This window comes from Oryzias melastigma, linkage group LG3 (genome assembly GCF_002922805.2).
Source record: "Oryzias melastigma strain HK-1 linkage group LG3, ASM292280v2, whole genome shotgun sequence".
Classification (NCBI taxonomy): domain Eukaryota; kingdom Metazoa; phylum Chordata; class Actinopteri; order Beloniformes; family Adrianichthyidae; genus Oryzias; species Oryzias melastigma.
The window spans coordinates 17327357-17343209 of record NC_050514.1 but is presented as its reverse complement, the minus strand read 5'-3'; the positions used below and the strand labels follow the sequence as shown (position 1 = coordinate 17343209).

General features: G+C 34.6%; 1 protein-coding gene across 5 annotated transcripts in view; it reads left to right on the top strand.

The window, feature by feature from the left end:
- Positions 1 to 15853, top strand: part of sbf2 (SET binding factor 2) — an 87263-nt gene that overhangs the window by 6549 nt on the left and 64861 nt on the right. For 4 of the 5 annotated variants that reach the window (XM_024295211.2, XM_024295214.2, XM_024295212.2 and 1 more), the window contains exon 2: positions 10445 to 10533. In XM_024295211.2, the coding sequence (XP_024150979.1) occupies positions 10445 to 10533 (89 nt within the window). The remainder of the gene's footprint in view (positions 1 to 10444; positions 10534 to 15853) is intronic. The other variant, XM_024295213.2, reaches the window with a different exon arrangement.

Here is a 15853-nt window from a genome sequence, read left to right as displayed (position 1 = left end):
TAGCAGGGTAGGAATAGTTTTGAATTGTTAACTAAAAAAATGTTCACTTCTCTCTCTTACTGATTATGTGCAATTTATTCTACAATATATTAATAAAGTAAGATCGCAATACTTCTTGGCCACTTAAAAAAATGAAATACAGGGAGAGTTATCATACTTATAAATAATATTATCAGTAAATATTATTGTGAACTACTTTTTCCCTTAGAGTGCCGGTATGACTCAACTTAAAAGTAAGATAAAAGCTACAGCTTCATGTTTGATTTTATAAAAGCTAAACCTGTAACAAATGTATCAAACATGGTAATTGGAATGGTACTGGAATGGGGATCCATTTATTTCCTATTATCACTTTTAGAACATTTCATACATGGTCAAACTTAAGTAGAAACTCTTAAGTGAATAGATTATCTGTGAGTGTGTGTTCACAACAAATAACTTTTTACAGAGTACAACACAAGCATGTGTAATCCTGACCTTTCATCACGAGTGCACTCTTTATATGAGTTGATGCTTTTGGGACTTAAATGAATCTGAATCACATTCTGCTGACAGACTTTGTGGTCTGTATGGAGGCTGCCTGTTTAACAAAGGCTTGAGTTTTTCTACATTAGTGTGAGGGCAGATTTCAGCTGCATTTTGAATGCAATGCAATGCAACTAAAAATTTCTGTGTCAAAGTAGTACCAGTTTTACAACTGAAAATTTGTCACCTGACTTGGAGTCATGCTTTGTGGTTACAAACGTTCTGTTGAGTTCAATCACATTTGGTGTTGCTCAGTCAGACCTAAGGCTTTGTGGTAATGCAAATCAGGCTAAAGTTCACGGCAGGAAACATTATGGTCTTAGCATTTTGGAAGTGAATGTCACATGACTTGTAATATTTGAGGAGGAGGATACACTTAGTTATCTATCTTAGGTCTAAATTATCATTTTTCCACTAATGTAAGAGGCTGTGAATCTAATATCTTCAAATGCGTTACTGCTTAAATCTATTAATATATAAAATGTTTACCACTTGTCTAATTTTTGCTTGGTTTGGTTGAAATAGCTCAAGAAAATCTTTCTAGTTCTCTCTTTAAGGGCGCTAAACTGCATACACTGAGGAGAGTTGAACTGTTTGGTTCAAACTAGAGCTTACTTCCTCTGAAAGTCATTTTTTGCTGGTCAAGTGTTAAAGCCCCAACAAACCAAACAAGTGAACTCAGGTCTTCTTGAGAGCATGGGTCTCAGTTCACTTTCAAACAAATTGTGGTGAGAGTTGGTTCAGTGATTGAACCAAAGAATGGTGCTAGCCAAAGGTAAATTTACACGTACTATGATTAGCGGGAGAAGTATTTTATAAGCTGAGGTTCTCTTTAGGAGTGACCAGGATGAATTGGATCAGGAATTAGTACATCACAGGGACAGCACATGTTAGAGGGTTTGGAGATATAGTCAGACTGAGATGGTTCGGACAAGTCCAGAGGAGAGACAGGGAATATATTGGTAAAAGAATTCTGAGTCTAGAGCTGGGAGGCTAGAGGTCTAGAGGAAGACCAAAGAAATGTATGGATGAGGTGAACAAAGACATGAAGGTAGCTGGTGTTAGAGTAGAGGATGCAGAAGACAGTCTTAGATGGAGGAAGCTGATTTGCTGTGGCGGCCCCTGAAGGGAAAAGCTGATAGGATAAGAAAGAATGTAGTAGAATAGTAGAAGAAATTGTGAATCAGAAGAAATGCAAATTGAAAAAAAAAGCTGGGCATTATTTTTGTTGTTGGTACCAGTGTATATGGTTGTTTGTGTGTATAAATGAAAATATGGTGTCTGTTGGATGTAGTTGCTTTTTGAAATGTTTGTTTGGCTTCCTCCTTAGAGCTCCACATGTAAGCCAAACTTTATGAATGTGTCAAATTTATTGGTATTCCCTATCCATTCTAACTGAGTCTTCAGAGGACCAAAGATTGAATTTAAACATAAAAAGTGGCAGGTCTGTATTGCAGTAATTGTTAAAGGATTGGAAAATGTTTTCATACGTGGCGAGGAGGTGAAGGGACTTATCAGTATAGTCAGATGTCAGTCTGATGAGTGGGTAGACCAACAGTTTTCTTGTTTAGGTTTTTTTCTGTGAGGTTGAATGTGCCACAAATAAACAAATGTTGTGCTTCAGTGGCGTTTCCAGGCTGTTTGGTTTTGTATGGATAAACACAAACTCATCTAAATACAGTTGTGATTTTTTTTTTTTTTATCTCAAGCTGACTGAGTCAACTTGGCTGTTATTGAGAAATATCTATAACTTGGCTAAAAATGTTATTAAAATCATGAATTGATTTTTTGTTAAGACATTTCCCTGTAGATTTTTCATCAGGCAAAAAACAACTTTGCTTAGTTTTATTTTAAAAAGTCTCTAATTTAAATTATATATAATATAATTATTTATGTTTAAATCAAAAGTTAAAGGAAAACTTGCCTAATATCCTAACAAAAAAGATTTTGAATGGCAATTTTGAAAAATGAATCCGTATTAAATTGAATAACATTTAATACTGTACATCAAATCAGAACATGAATCTGTGCATTGAAAATTAAGTGAAACTCAGCCCCATAGTGAAATCACCTTAACTTCTGTATAACCTTTAAGTTCTGCTCGAAATAAAGGAATTAGAGCAAAGGAATTGATTCTGCTTCTCACCCCTCGCTTACACCGCCAGCGTCAAGACGTCGCGGGAGTGGACTAGCTACAGCTCATGGCTTACACTGGCTGCTACTCCAGCCACAGCCTCAGGCCTCTCTGTAGAGCCTTCAAAGGAGATAGTTTTAAAATTAGAAAAAAATATAAATACAAATTCTGCATGAGGTTTTTTTTTTTTTTTCCTTCCAGAGAAATTACTACAAACTGGAACAACGGAGAGATTTGGGATTTGCTACCCTTAGACTGACAAAAAAAAAGTGTTAATGACAATGGCTCTCTATTTTAAGAAAGTAGAAAAATAGCTATAAAAGTTTGGCCAATTTTGGAAAAAAATGTCATATCACCAAAAGAAACAGCATTTCAATGATTTTAAAGCTTGCTCACGGTTTTCTAAGGCTTTAAAAAAAATCATTGTTTTATCCCACTTTTCAAATACCAGATCAAATGCAGTGAAACTACTAGTTCCTAGTAACAGAAATAAAATTATAATTACATGGGCTTGCATACCATCACTAAGCTGCCCTAGATATAATATGACATTTAAATGTAATATGTTGTTTTTTTTTTATCCGACTATAACAAGAATGAAAGATGAAAAGAAAAACTTACCATTATACGACAAAAACAAGCAATTTCTCTTAAGTGGAAATCAAGATGATCTTAGGTTATTTCATTTTTTGATGGTCTCCGAGGAGATCGACATGCTCGGATGCATACATTTGAATATGAGCAGTAACTCTAACTCTTTTTTTTTTTTTCCAATTAGTTGACATTCACCAAGTTCTTTTTGTTTGGTTTCTTGATTTTTCTTTTACTTTAAAGTAAAGGTTCTGTTGATAGGGTTAGAGCCTATCAACAAGGTCAAAGCCAGCAACCAAGACACAGCCTTTGTTAGGGGTGGCTGTGGTGCATAAACTCCCAATTGGAATATTGCAGGTTCGATTCCTGCCTTGCCTGCCCATGTGTTGAGGTGTCCTTGGGCAAGACACTGAACCCCAAATTGCCTCTGGTGTAAGGTTGGCGCCAGTGTCCGGCAGCAGAGCCACCAACAGTGTGTGAATAGGTCTGTGATTGTAAAGCACTTTGGACCTTCAAGGAAGGTAAAAAAGCGCTATATATTTGTTTTGCTGTGTATCGTTCTATACTTAAATGACTGTTTTAAAAGAACCCTACGGTGTGCATGGAAGCACACTGCAGAAAGTGTTTCCAGAGTTAAAAAAAGATGTGTGGTTAAAAACCTGCCAGCCATCAATCTGTTCTTTTTATGATGCTTGGTCCAAAGTTAGAGACATATAAATCCCATGTAAATGCCACAACAATCAACAGTATCTTACACCTTGTCATCCCATGTAAGTCACAAAATGAAATGATTTATTATTGTTTTCTAAAAAAAGAAAATTGCATCATTCTCAAACCAATTTAAAGCCTAATTTTTTAAGATTAGCAGATCTAATGCAAATGTATTTTATTTGTTTTTTCATGAATAGAATACATCTTTGTTCCTGGCACCATTGATTCTCTATTTTGGAACACCAATGGAGGTATACTTTGATTTTTGAAAAAAAAAAAAAGTTACCCCAAAACACTTACCATTATTGAATTTAATACTAAACGTTAAACAACACAATCCAATTTAACAAAAAAATATATATATATTCTTCAGACAATTGCAAAGTTAGGCCTTTCATCAAATAGAAAACAGGAAGCCAACAAAATGCATACTTACATTGCTGCAGTTAACAGACAAAAAGAGGAAACTGAAAGGAAAGTGAGCATACCAGTAAATTAAATGACTTGATCTACTTGAGGGAAGCCATCAAAGGTGAAAGAAAACAATAAAAATTCAATCTTATGCAAGAGTAGATGTGTAGTTAAAGATGTGTAGTAAAGGTCACACTTAGGTAAGGATGGGATTTTCCTCAATTTTGAAATGGGAATTTTAGGCCTTTACATTTGACTAGGAACCAAATATTGAGGTGTGGTACATTGCTTACTGAAACCTGGAAACTGATTTAAATTTTTGATTAACTATCACTGTGTGCAATTTGGGCTTACACAATACTTCAACACGAGGACGTGTATCGCTTTGATATTACTGAGTTGTGAATAAAGATTAGACTTTTATAAAAACTCAAAGAACATGTAGAAAAATTAAGAGGTGGCGCTTGTGCTGATTTTTATTTGAGGATTTTTATCTTTAAGTACAAGATGTATAATAAACTGTGATATCTGTTTTTTTTCTTTTTGTTTTTCCCATTTATTCACGACTTTGTTCCACCTTGATTCCACAAAGTAGTGGGCGTTGTAGAGCTTCCTGATTTAGATATAAATGCCATCACCACTCACTTAATCTTTCCTGCCCTTCTGTCATGCAAACGATGTGCTGTATCATCATTTGTTCATCATTTTCAGTGAACATTCCTGATGATCTTCAGATACATAACCATCCTCATATGTTAAAATAATAACAATCACAAGAAATTCAAAAAATCACATTTACATCGAGGATGCTAGCTGAATGATTAAAACTGCTTATCGGAATTTACTGTGGCTTGTTGGGATAAAATCTACAGATTTAAAATTCAACTTGAACACTTTTAGAAGTGGAAGTTCTCCCCAACGTTTTAAAATTGCAAAGATCAACACATATTCTGTCATCAATCAAATGTTCCTTCATACAATTCTTGACATTGTGTAGAGGTGATCCCTCCGAGTTTGCTAGTTTTGACTTGGCTAAAATTAGTTAATTTACCAACACAACTGTTGCAGACACAGTCATTCTCTATTACAGCTGTAGGGTCAACTTCTGGAAAAGAGTAAACACTTCCAAAACTGCATGGCTAGTGTGCTACAAGTTAATCACATCTGGTAATAAAAAAATGTGAAAAAAATAGCCAATCTTTAGTCAATAAAATTTTAAAGTGTTAATTAGCTTTTCATGTAATCAAAACCTTGGTTTAAAAAATCATTCTGCATTACAGAAAGGTTTCCCACTGTAAGATTAGTTCAGCATAAAAAAAATGTTCTCAAAATAAGGCAGTGGCTTCTAGGTCAGGGATGTTAAAGCTTCCCAGTTGAAGTGAAAATGTCCAGCCAGGTCCGTCTGCTTGGGGAGTCACTAACAGCAGATGTAAATTAAATCCCAGACAAAGGGATCTTTATTGTGTTGTATACCCTGCAGGAGATAAATACTGCATTGTGCTTTGCTTAATCTACTTTACAGTGATTGTTCTACATTTAGGAAAACAAAAAACTGGTTTCTGTTTAAAAAAGCAATTTTGTAAGATGTTTTTACACTTGTAATTACATTAATGTGTATGCCACCTTTTGGCATGTCGAGACATGGACGCCACTTCCTGCGGTGGCCTCTGGTGCCTGTTTCTTTCAACTGGATGTTTCTATAGTGACTTGAGAAAATAGTTGCTGTAAAGAAATTGAGTCATGGGTGCATTTTACAGGTAATGGCTAGTTTTTTAGAGATCAAAGCAGATTGCTGAGAAAAGTCAAATATGTCCCTCAATTTTGTTTTATGTAACTGGTTTAATTTTTGCCTTCCTTTAAACCATATGCTTTCATTTTCCATCTAGCCAATCACGTAACTTCTATTAAATAAGAAGAAATGTCAGGAAATCTGATTGTTGGCTAGTATAGCTAAAACAATTATGTCCATTTCTTTGTGGTTGTGTTTAATAAGCTTGTTTTTTGAGCCCGAAACTTTCCACAAACCTCAACTAAGATTTGTGTGCATATTATGAGTTTACGAGTGGCTTTGACCACTTGTAAACTCTGTTCTCTTATTTTTATGTGATGAAAAAAAATAAACATTTTAGGATAAATCTTATGATCCTTGCTTCTTTGTGTTGGTGAAATTTCTGTGCATTTTGTGAAGACCTGGTGTTGTGCTGGAATGTGTGACACCACTTATTAGAGAATGGTTTCTCTTCAGTCAGTAAATCTTTTTCAAGAGAAAATATAAGTTCACAGGCTTAATTTTTTGTATTTATAAAATAAAAAGCCGTGTAAATCATTTTTTGTTCTCCCCTGCACTGATCAAGCCAGATCAATCTGGAAATAAGCCACATTTTTTAAACGTTCACATGCGTGCCATGGCTTCAGATAAGGTTGGTTCTTGTTATCTCAACAGCTTCTGTCATAGATTTATTATTAAACGTCTTTTTAGATGTCATCCCCCCTTGTGTTCTTGCAGGCGGATGTTTTAATTAGCATGCTTCTTTTTAGGCCTGGATTCTATTATCCGCGCTGATGGGGTTCTTTATAGCTGTCAGGGGGGGTTAGTGTTTGAAAGTGTTGCTTGTTTTAATGCAAGAGTGCAGCCGCTTGGAATGTATGGAATTTTGTCATTTATTTTCATCTTTGCCTGAAAATTAGAAGTTGGAGAACTCAAGGCATGTGATTTCAATTAAAGGAGCTGTAAAGACCTGAAGACACGTAATGGTCAGACTGACTAGTGTCCTGTTTGGACCGTACTGTGTCTGGACATGCTTGACTCAACCATTCCACATATCTAAAGCAGATATGAACAGCTTCCCTCTGTTTGAGAAATGTGGATGACTGTAAAAATCCTACAGATTTTTTGTTATTTCAATATTTCTGTCGGCATCTTTTGTCTTTTACTCTTTATTTTGACATAAACGCTTTTCCATCATTGTGGAAGTCCCTGCCTTTGTCTTTCTTTACTCAAATTCATTCAAACTGATAGGAGAAGTTCTCCTATAGTGTTTTGTTCAAATAATTGGTCAAGTCAATTTTAAAGACTTCTTTTAGGATTTTTTTCCCTGTCTTTCTGTGTCTGTAGTTGTTTGTAAGGACCTGAATTCTGTCTAAATTGTGACTAATTTAAAAGTCTTAATCAAACTCACAAAATGTGACAGAGCAACAAAACATGTGTTGTTTGCTCCTAGTTTACCACACCATTGTACTTCCCTGTTAAGGGCAAGGTAGCACATGCACATCTGTTTTGTTCAAAATGCAACACCTGTATTCTAATGTGGTCGATGTTGCCTCACTTTTGCCTCACAACAAGGAGATCCAAACAGCTTGACTGCTTTTGACGCAACTCTTTAGGGCTTCACCAACCCCCTCCTTTGAATATTTGTTTGTGTAAAGTCTATGCAGAAAATGAGGAAGTTGAGGAAGATGTGTTTTTTACTATATGGTTTTGCATTACTTGGTTTCTGTTCACTGAACACTTTCTCCCCGGCTAGCTTAGACACTTGAGTGACAAGTAATATGATAGCACTTTAGCCCACCAAAAAAATATATATATAAAATAAAAATAACAACAACTGATCTAAAGTTATTTTGGGTAAAGTTAGTTATCAATTTCCCCAGTCCTCCTACATCACCTGGAATAAATCCTGCACTTCCTTCTCCTCCCATCACCATACTGTCTGGAGCTAACATCCCCAGCAGCTGGATTGCCTTTGTTTTAGGAAAGATCCTAGCTTAGATAAAACAGCAGTGCATGGACTGGAACTAATTCTGTTCAGTGCTTGTCAGGTGCTGTTAATGGTTTCTAAGTTTGACTGCCAGAATGCACATCATATTCCTTCATGTTAAACTTTACAGCCTGATAAAATATACTCATTTTCCAAGCCCAGCAAAATACAATTTTGTGTTTTTGATGTTTTAAAAAACATTTCTTGTCCCATTTTTCTCATTATGGAGGACATGTATAAAAGAATTTATAATAAAAAAAATCAGCATTTCTTTATTCAAATATTGTTGGATCAGGAGCAGATGAAAACCAGCGGTTTGAAAAAGCTCGGGTTGTGACACAGCATCTGCCATGGGCGGACCAAAGTCTGCCTTCTCCAATTCTGATGCATCCACTTGCAGACAAACACATCCATGTACGTCTTAATTTTCCTTGCCTGAGGTGCCATCTGGCTCAAAACTGATTAATAGATGTCTAGTTCTTAGAGCTCTATGGGATTTTGGCTTCTTGGAGCCAGATAGTACTTCCTATTTGGAACGAGCAACACGAGGTGCGAGGAGTCACTCAGTCCAGTTCTCTATATACAATCAATGGTTACTTCCACGCCAAGAGTCCCACCCACAACACAGAGGTGAATTTCTAATGAGCTCCTACTGCTCTGCAGAAAATATCTCTTAAAAAACAAAACAGGCTTTTTGATTTTGGCTGCATAATCATAATTAAAAGACCACTGGGAATACTTTTACAATAGGTAAACATATCATTGCAGCAGGACTTTTAAGTTTTGACAAAAATATGCTAGTGTAATTCTATCCAGCATCGTGACACTACTGTTTTTACGACAACCGTTGTTGACTTTTAGAATATCAAATTAAATCCAGAACATTTACAATGTTTAACATAGGAGATGATTGAGAGTTTAAAAACAATTCACATATTTTGCTATAACATTAAGGAACTAGTTTTTTTTTCTTTTTATCAATTGCATAAACAATGTAACTGAAGGCAACTATTCATCCATATGATTTAAATGAATTGCAAAAATGTGAGCCACATGTATTTGTCATTTTTTATTAATTACTCTTTATAGAAGAAATTTTCCTTATGTACATTTATAGAACGTTTATCCGAGCCGCCAAAGAGCAAGAAAAGTTTAGAATAATATTTAAGATGAAGGAAATGGTTTACATTATATGTTTAGGTTTTGTCCATGCTGGTAAATGAACTTTTGCGTGCTGTTTTTGGCACAATAATTAAAGTGCATTTTTTCCTTATAGCATAATACTTAGTTAGCTTTCAAGATCACTTAGTAAGAATGTTGTAGTTACAAACTGGCCCCTAAATGAACATTGTGTTTGCATTAATGTCAGCATGAATAATTACTTTTAATTTAAGTTGAGGAGCTTTGGGAGCCGCAGCCATTCAGAGTATAGAGGGGAATCTACTGTATAACTGGACGGATACAGAAAGTTCTAGATGGAAGCCTTGGATGTAACTTTTTGGTTCAATACTGTAGGTGTATAGAATGCCTCTCTCAGAACTCAGTATTTTTGCCTGATAAATGTCCTGTTCTCATCACTTGTTTGAATTGTCATCATTTTGTATTTAATTCTATTCTAACCATTTTTTTTGTATTTTTTGTAAGTTTACTCCACCTGTTATGTGAAATGTAGTTCTTTGCTCTATCAGCAGAGTGTAAATTCTAGTTTTAGCTTTTCACACTTCCCCTTTATAACCTAAAATAACTCTATTTACTGTCTTTAAAGTTTTTTTTAATTCTTGAGATACTTTGAAACCATTGTCCTTGCCTAAATCTTGGATTGTAATCTTAACCAAAATAAAGGCTAATTGCGAATGCAGGAAGCAGCTTCTTATAAGACTGTTCCCATAGGCTTCCTGCTTGAACGCTTTTTTTTCTTTTGTTTTTTTAAATAAAAGTCTCTAAACATAATAGATCTTGCTTACTTTTCACACAAAGCAATTATCCCCTTAATCAGTAGTTACTTACAAGAGACCACACAAATACGCAACTATTAAAATAATTTTATAGCCGCAAGCATGAATATTCAGCTCTTATGAAGCCAAGCTAAAACAATTTTTTGAATGGAACTGGCCATGTTTGCAGGACACTTTCAATGCTGAGAATTTTAACGCTCAACAAAATATTCATTCTTAAGGTTGTAAATGTCAAAGGCTACTTATTAATTTAAACAGAAGCTTAATTTTCAAAAAATAAACTATTTTGTTAAGCTTATATTTTTTGGTACATATATAAATTTTATGTTTGTAATGGTGGATGTATGTCTTTTTATCAGCAGGTTCAGGAGAAGGATGTGGAAAGATCATTCAGCGGTTCCCCAAGAAAGACTGGGAGGGTACAGCCTTTCCCCAGGGTGTGGAAATGGTGAGTAATAACCTCCTATCAAAGCAAACCAAGCAAAGATGTGTAGGTGTAATATGCAAAGTAAACGTGAATCAAAGAGATAAAAAATATCCCTGATGACATGAGGACTCTCCATATCCGTAAAACAGTATTAAGGCTTCTGGAGATGGTGACAACCATCGTGTTTTTGTTAAGGATTTGCTTTTTTGTTTTGTTAAAAACAACCTAAAAATACACAAAACCATACCTGCTGAGACAATTTAAAATAAGTGAAACAATTATTGACTTTTCTGTTGCCAATTTAATTTCTTCAAAAAAAAAAACGTGCATGTAAGGCCCCATAGACATTTAAATTTTACTTAAGTGCAACTTTTTTAAACAACATTTTAATAGTAATCTACATTTGTATGCACTTCAGTACAACATATCAGTCGGATTATTTCGTTTTGCTGATTGTATTTGGTTCTGTTCTTAAGAAAAACCTTACAACAAAATATATTTTTTAGATTTCTTTTCTTTTAATTTTTAATCTTTAATTAGAAAAAAAATACAGTATAAACTTGAGTTGTAAACTCAAACATGATGGAAATAAAAGGAAAAAATGAAAAGGGGGCAGAAAGGAGAAAAACATATTTTGTTTGCCCCTTTTAACAAATCAATAAAACAATCAATAAAAAAGAAAAATACAAAGAATTCTGTCGATTTGGTATACAATACGAGAACATTGGGAATGAAAGAAAGAAACAAAATTTTATAGTTATGAACCAGTGTGAAATGAACACCCTACCTCGGGGATGAGTAGTTGTTATTTGTACTAAATAGATTTATAGTCATTAATTATACTGCTTTTAATGTAGTTTTTAAAACTTGATATTGTTGTAGAATTTTTAATTTCTGTTCTCAATTTATTCCATTTATTGACTCCATATACTGATAGACATCGCTCTTTTAGCCGTATTCTGTGTTTTGGTTTAATAAACATTTCATGTCCTTTTAGATTAAATGTGCTTTTCCTTTTCATGTATCTTTTCATTAAATTAGGAGAAAGAAATTTCATGTTTACTCTATTCATACATTTTAAAATATTAAAGTTAGCAAGATCATGAAGATTTAATAATTTTAATTTAATAAACAATGGATCAGACGAGTATCTATAATTGCTTTTTGTATTATTTTTTATTGCCTTTTGTTGCAATATGTAGATTGGAGTATATGTTTTATAGGTTTTACTCCAAATTTCTATACAGTAGTTCAGGTATGGCATAATCAAGGAATTATATAATAGATATAGGGAGTTACTGTCTAAGATTTTGTCATTTCAAAAGCTTTCAATAGGGTAAATCAAAACGGTCTTCCTCTATGTAACCCACTTTGGTGCCTAATGGTGTGATCTGCTGTACCTTGATCCTAGAATTCACCTCAAATATCTTTGGAGGTGGTTCTGGGCACTGTGCCATTTCTATAATCTGTCTCCCAAATTTGTCATCAGTTTTCCTCTGTCAGAAGCATCCAGGGAGGTTGTTCACAGTTCAGTAGAGCCTAAACTTCTGAATATGTGCAGCTGTTCGTCACAGGAACATTTGACTGTTCGGAGATGGTCTGATAGTCTTAACTTTTAACATATTAAAACATCTGTTTAAAATTATTTTTTTTAGGTTCAAGTCATTTCAGTGACCAATTTAGGCTTTACTTTATTCAGAGAAGGAGTATAAACAGTTCTGTCCATGTGTGTCTGATTAGTTTAACCTTTTGTGTCTGGCAAAGAGAATTTAGAGGAGTCCAAAGGGTCTTCTAACCACAGGTCAACTTCTTCAATCTTTCAAGTTGAAGACAGACACTGCTTTGCTTGTAAGCCTATTTGTGTTGCTGTATTTATGAGGCTGTTTAGGCCAAATGAGGCCATTATTCTAGCATAAACAGACATATTGTGAGTGAGCAGTTAAGATGGCATGCAGACATCTTCCTGTGTAACTAACTTGAATCTGCGTGTGGCCTTGAGGAATGTTTCGTTTTGTGTACATTCTTAAAGGTGGGTAGTGGCATATAAGTGCTGAGTAATGCTGAAAAGTGTAGCTCTTTTCAAAGCTGATGCATTCAAACTATGGTAAGTAGAGTCCTGAAAATGTGAACATGAAAGAATCATGTTGAGTTAATTCAGAGGAAAGAGGTTTTTGGATCAAATAAACAGCATTAATCCATTAAAAAAAAAATCTCTTCCAAACCGCAGAGCGTGTATTAAAAATGTGTCATGGTTGTTTTTCTCTAAATATAGAAACACAGTGACATTTAGCTAAATCAATTTGTTTAGAGTTTCCAGATGTGAATGAGGTCCATTGCTTAATATTCTGCTTGTGTGCTGAAGCCACAGAGTTCTTTTAAGTGGATACATTCACTTTACTGCTCGTTTTTGAAAGTTTTTACAGATTTGCAGAAGCTTTAAGACCGAATATATTTAAAGATGCATCATAGGTGTAAGGTGTGCAGGTGAACATCTGGGATTTGGAATAAAGTTGGAGATTGTTCAGGCACTAACTGAATTGACTAGATACAATCAGTGAAGACTGAATACGTAATGGAATCAATTACTCATTGTCAGGGAGTTAGTAAAGATGTGGGCCTTGTATATAACAAATTATCTATTACTGGTTGAATTATATAAAATAGGGGTGTAGGATTTGGTGATACTTGTATCAATTTCAAATGTCGTCAAGGCGATATTCATTCTGTCATGCTGCTTCATCGTACTGAGATGTTTCTGGAAAGATATGGCTTCTTTTCTTCCTTTTATTTTTAAAGCACCAGTTCAACCACTATTCAGGCTCCTGGATTGTTTTAAGCAACATTTAGAAATGTTGGAAATAAACCGAACTTAATATCCTCAATCCTACTTCTAGAACCTTATTGCTTAAGTCACATTCAATCTTTGATTTTTTTTTCTTATTCTGAAAAGCTTTTTGTTGTGGAAATCTGACAGTATTGATTGTTTCCTTTAAGAACAAATATTTCTTAATTTACCAAAAGAAAAGCACTATGAATTTGCTAGGGTAGTTGTAGGATATATTATCGTATCGTGAGACATATCGCGATATGTATCATATCATCACCAGACTCTTGCCAGTACACACTGCTAAAATAAAAATTCTTCATCTGTTGATAGGATGAATTGATCAAATGTTGTCCTTTTTATGCTTGTTTTTTGTTCAAGCATGTGAAGAGAGTTGACACTTTGGTAAAGGAGACCAAAGTTTCTGAGATTATCTGTTATATAATCTTGTGGAAGCATATTTCTTCAGATCATTATTGACAAACAGATATGGAATTTGGGTTATTGGTTTTGGCATTGGGATTGAAATTTTTGGTGAGATAACATCCCAGTGAAGAAAAAAAAAAAACTTGAATCTCTTCATTTTCGGACATCCTCTGTTAGATTAACTGCCCAAAGGAGAGCAGAGACAGGAAAGAGGAGGTTGCTCCAGAAATGTTTCTTACTACGTGGTGTGCGACAAATGCTGGTTAGGGGCCAAATGACTCAAATTCCAACTTTGAAGCTTTAATGATGATACACCATAGTGTTTAACAGACCCACTAAGCAATTTGCATTTTGGCTCCATTTTGGCCTGGTATGTAAGCCATTATTATTTGCAGATTTTCTCCACTCCATGAAAAAGAAAACGACTCTTTTCAAGCACATCTGTACAAAACAGTGGATCGAGCTGAGCACGAAAAGCATTTTGCGGTCACAACAGGCCCCCAGCAAACTAAATAACCACAGATGAGGAATGCACCAAGAAAAAGCGTTTACAACTTGCGCTCGGAAAAATGTGTTTCTAATCTCTTCAGGCAAGTGATGATGATAGGAACCAGCTCAAAAATCTAATCTGTTGTGGATGAGCCAGGTCTGTAGATAGAGGTCACCACTTTGTGCACCTAGTAAATTTCAGTCACCTTGCTCTGTAGCATCGGGGAATGCACTGTATGTACTTAGGAATTTTTGAAGGTAGTTCCATGATGCTGTCTTGTTGGAAAGGTTTTACTATTTCAATTCAAACCAAAACTTCTAAAATGTTAATTTTTCATTCACTTCTACAGATTTTACCTAGATCCAAATTGTAGATTTTTTTTTAATTATATAAACTTTTTATGAAATGAGTAATGCAAAATATGAATACATACATTGTGTCACTTTTTATCTGGACATCACATGGAAACAGATGAAGGGCGTTTTATACCATTTCAAATCTTGAAATGTCTTCTTCTTCAACACTGGACACTAGAAAATACCCTAATAAATTTAACAAGCAAACCATTTCACCAAGTCATCTTTCAAAGGGTCTGTAGTAGAGTTTGGCTGACTGGCATTTTTATCCAGTGGCTTTTTATTTGATTAATTTGTAAGATATAATAAATGGAGCAGTGAGGGTTGTGTCTTAATTGACCCTTGTGCTATCTAATGGGGGTCCAGATGACCCCATCCTTATATTGGTGTGTGATCCGTCCTATGACAAAGGTGGACAGGTTTTTTTGTCTGCAACAGACACCAGTGAGGAGGAAAAATCCTTGGAAAAAAAAGTTCAGCACGCTGTCTTGTGGGGTCAAGGTGACCCCAGTTTTAATATAAACATGTCTAGAATAGCACAAGGGTTAAAAATACATGCTAAGAGTCTGAAAATAAACTCCACAAGGTCTACATGTTGTTTTTGTCAGTATTTCTGTTTTACATTGAGTTACCGCCATTGGATCTGTGGTCAAAAGAAATAAAGTTTCTGATTTTAAACATCCAGGAACCAAAAAGTCATCAATAATTTATTTTGTCTAAATGAAATTTAATTGTATTAGAAAATAAACTAAACAATGATATTAATTTTGATTGTAAAATGCAAAATAGTTAATTGATTAAGGTCTTATAGTGTCAAAATATATATTTTTCATCTATTTGTTACTAAGTTTCATATTAGATCAGTTTGCAGGCTGTAGTGGATATTAAACTCATCAATGTTCTAATTTTATTGCAGCTCATAAAGCTGGGCACAGGGTCATTTCGTTACTTTGTCGTTTCCTCCAGAAGTTATGAAACATTTTTAGAGTTTCAGAGAATAAAATTATCTGCTATTTATAATTTGTAAATAAATAAAATTGACCATCCAAGTTGAAGAGTTTAAGATGGATGTTTTGGTTGCTGTGGTTTGTTAAAGCTGTCGTAAGATGTTATTCAGACACTTATGTTGTAACAAGTGTGGGAAACAGCAAATATGCATGTCCAAAGTGCTTGTCCAAAAGGACAGATGGGCAAAATAAGATGCCCAGCTGCAGTTTTATTTTATTTTGTATTCAGTTTGTTCTT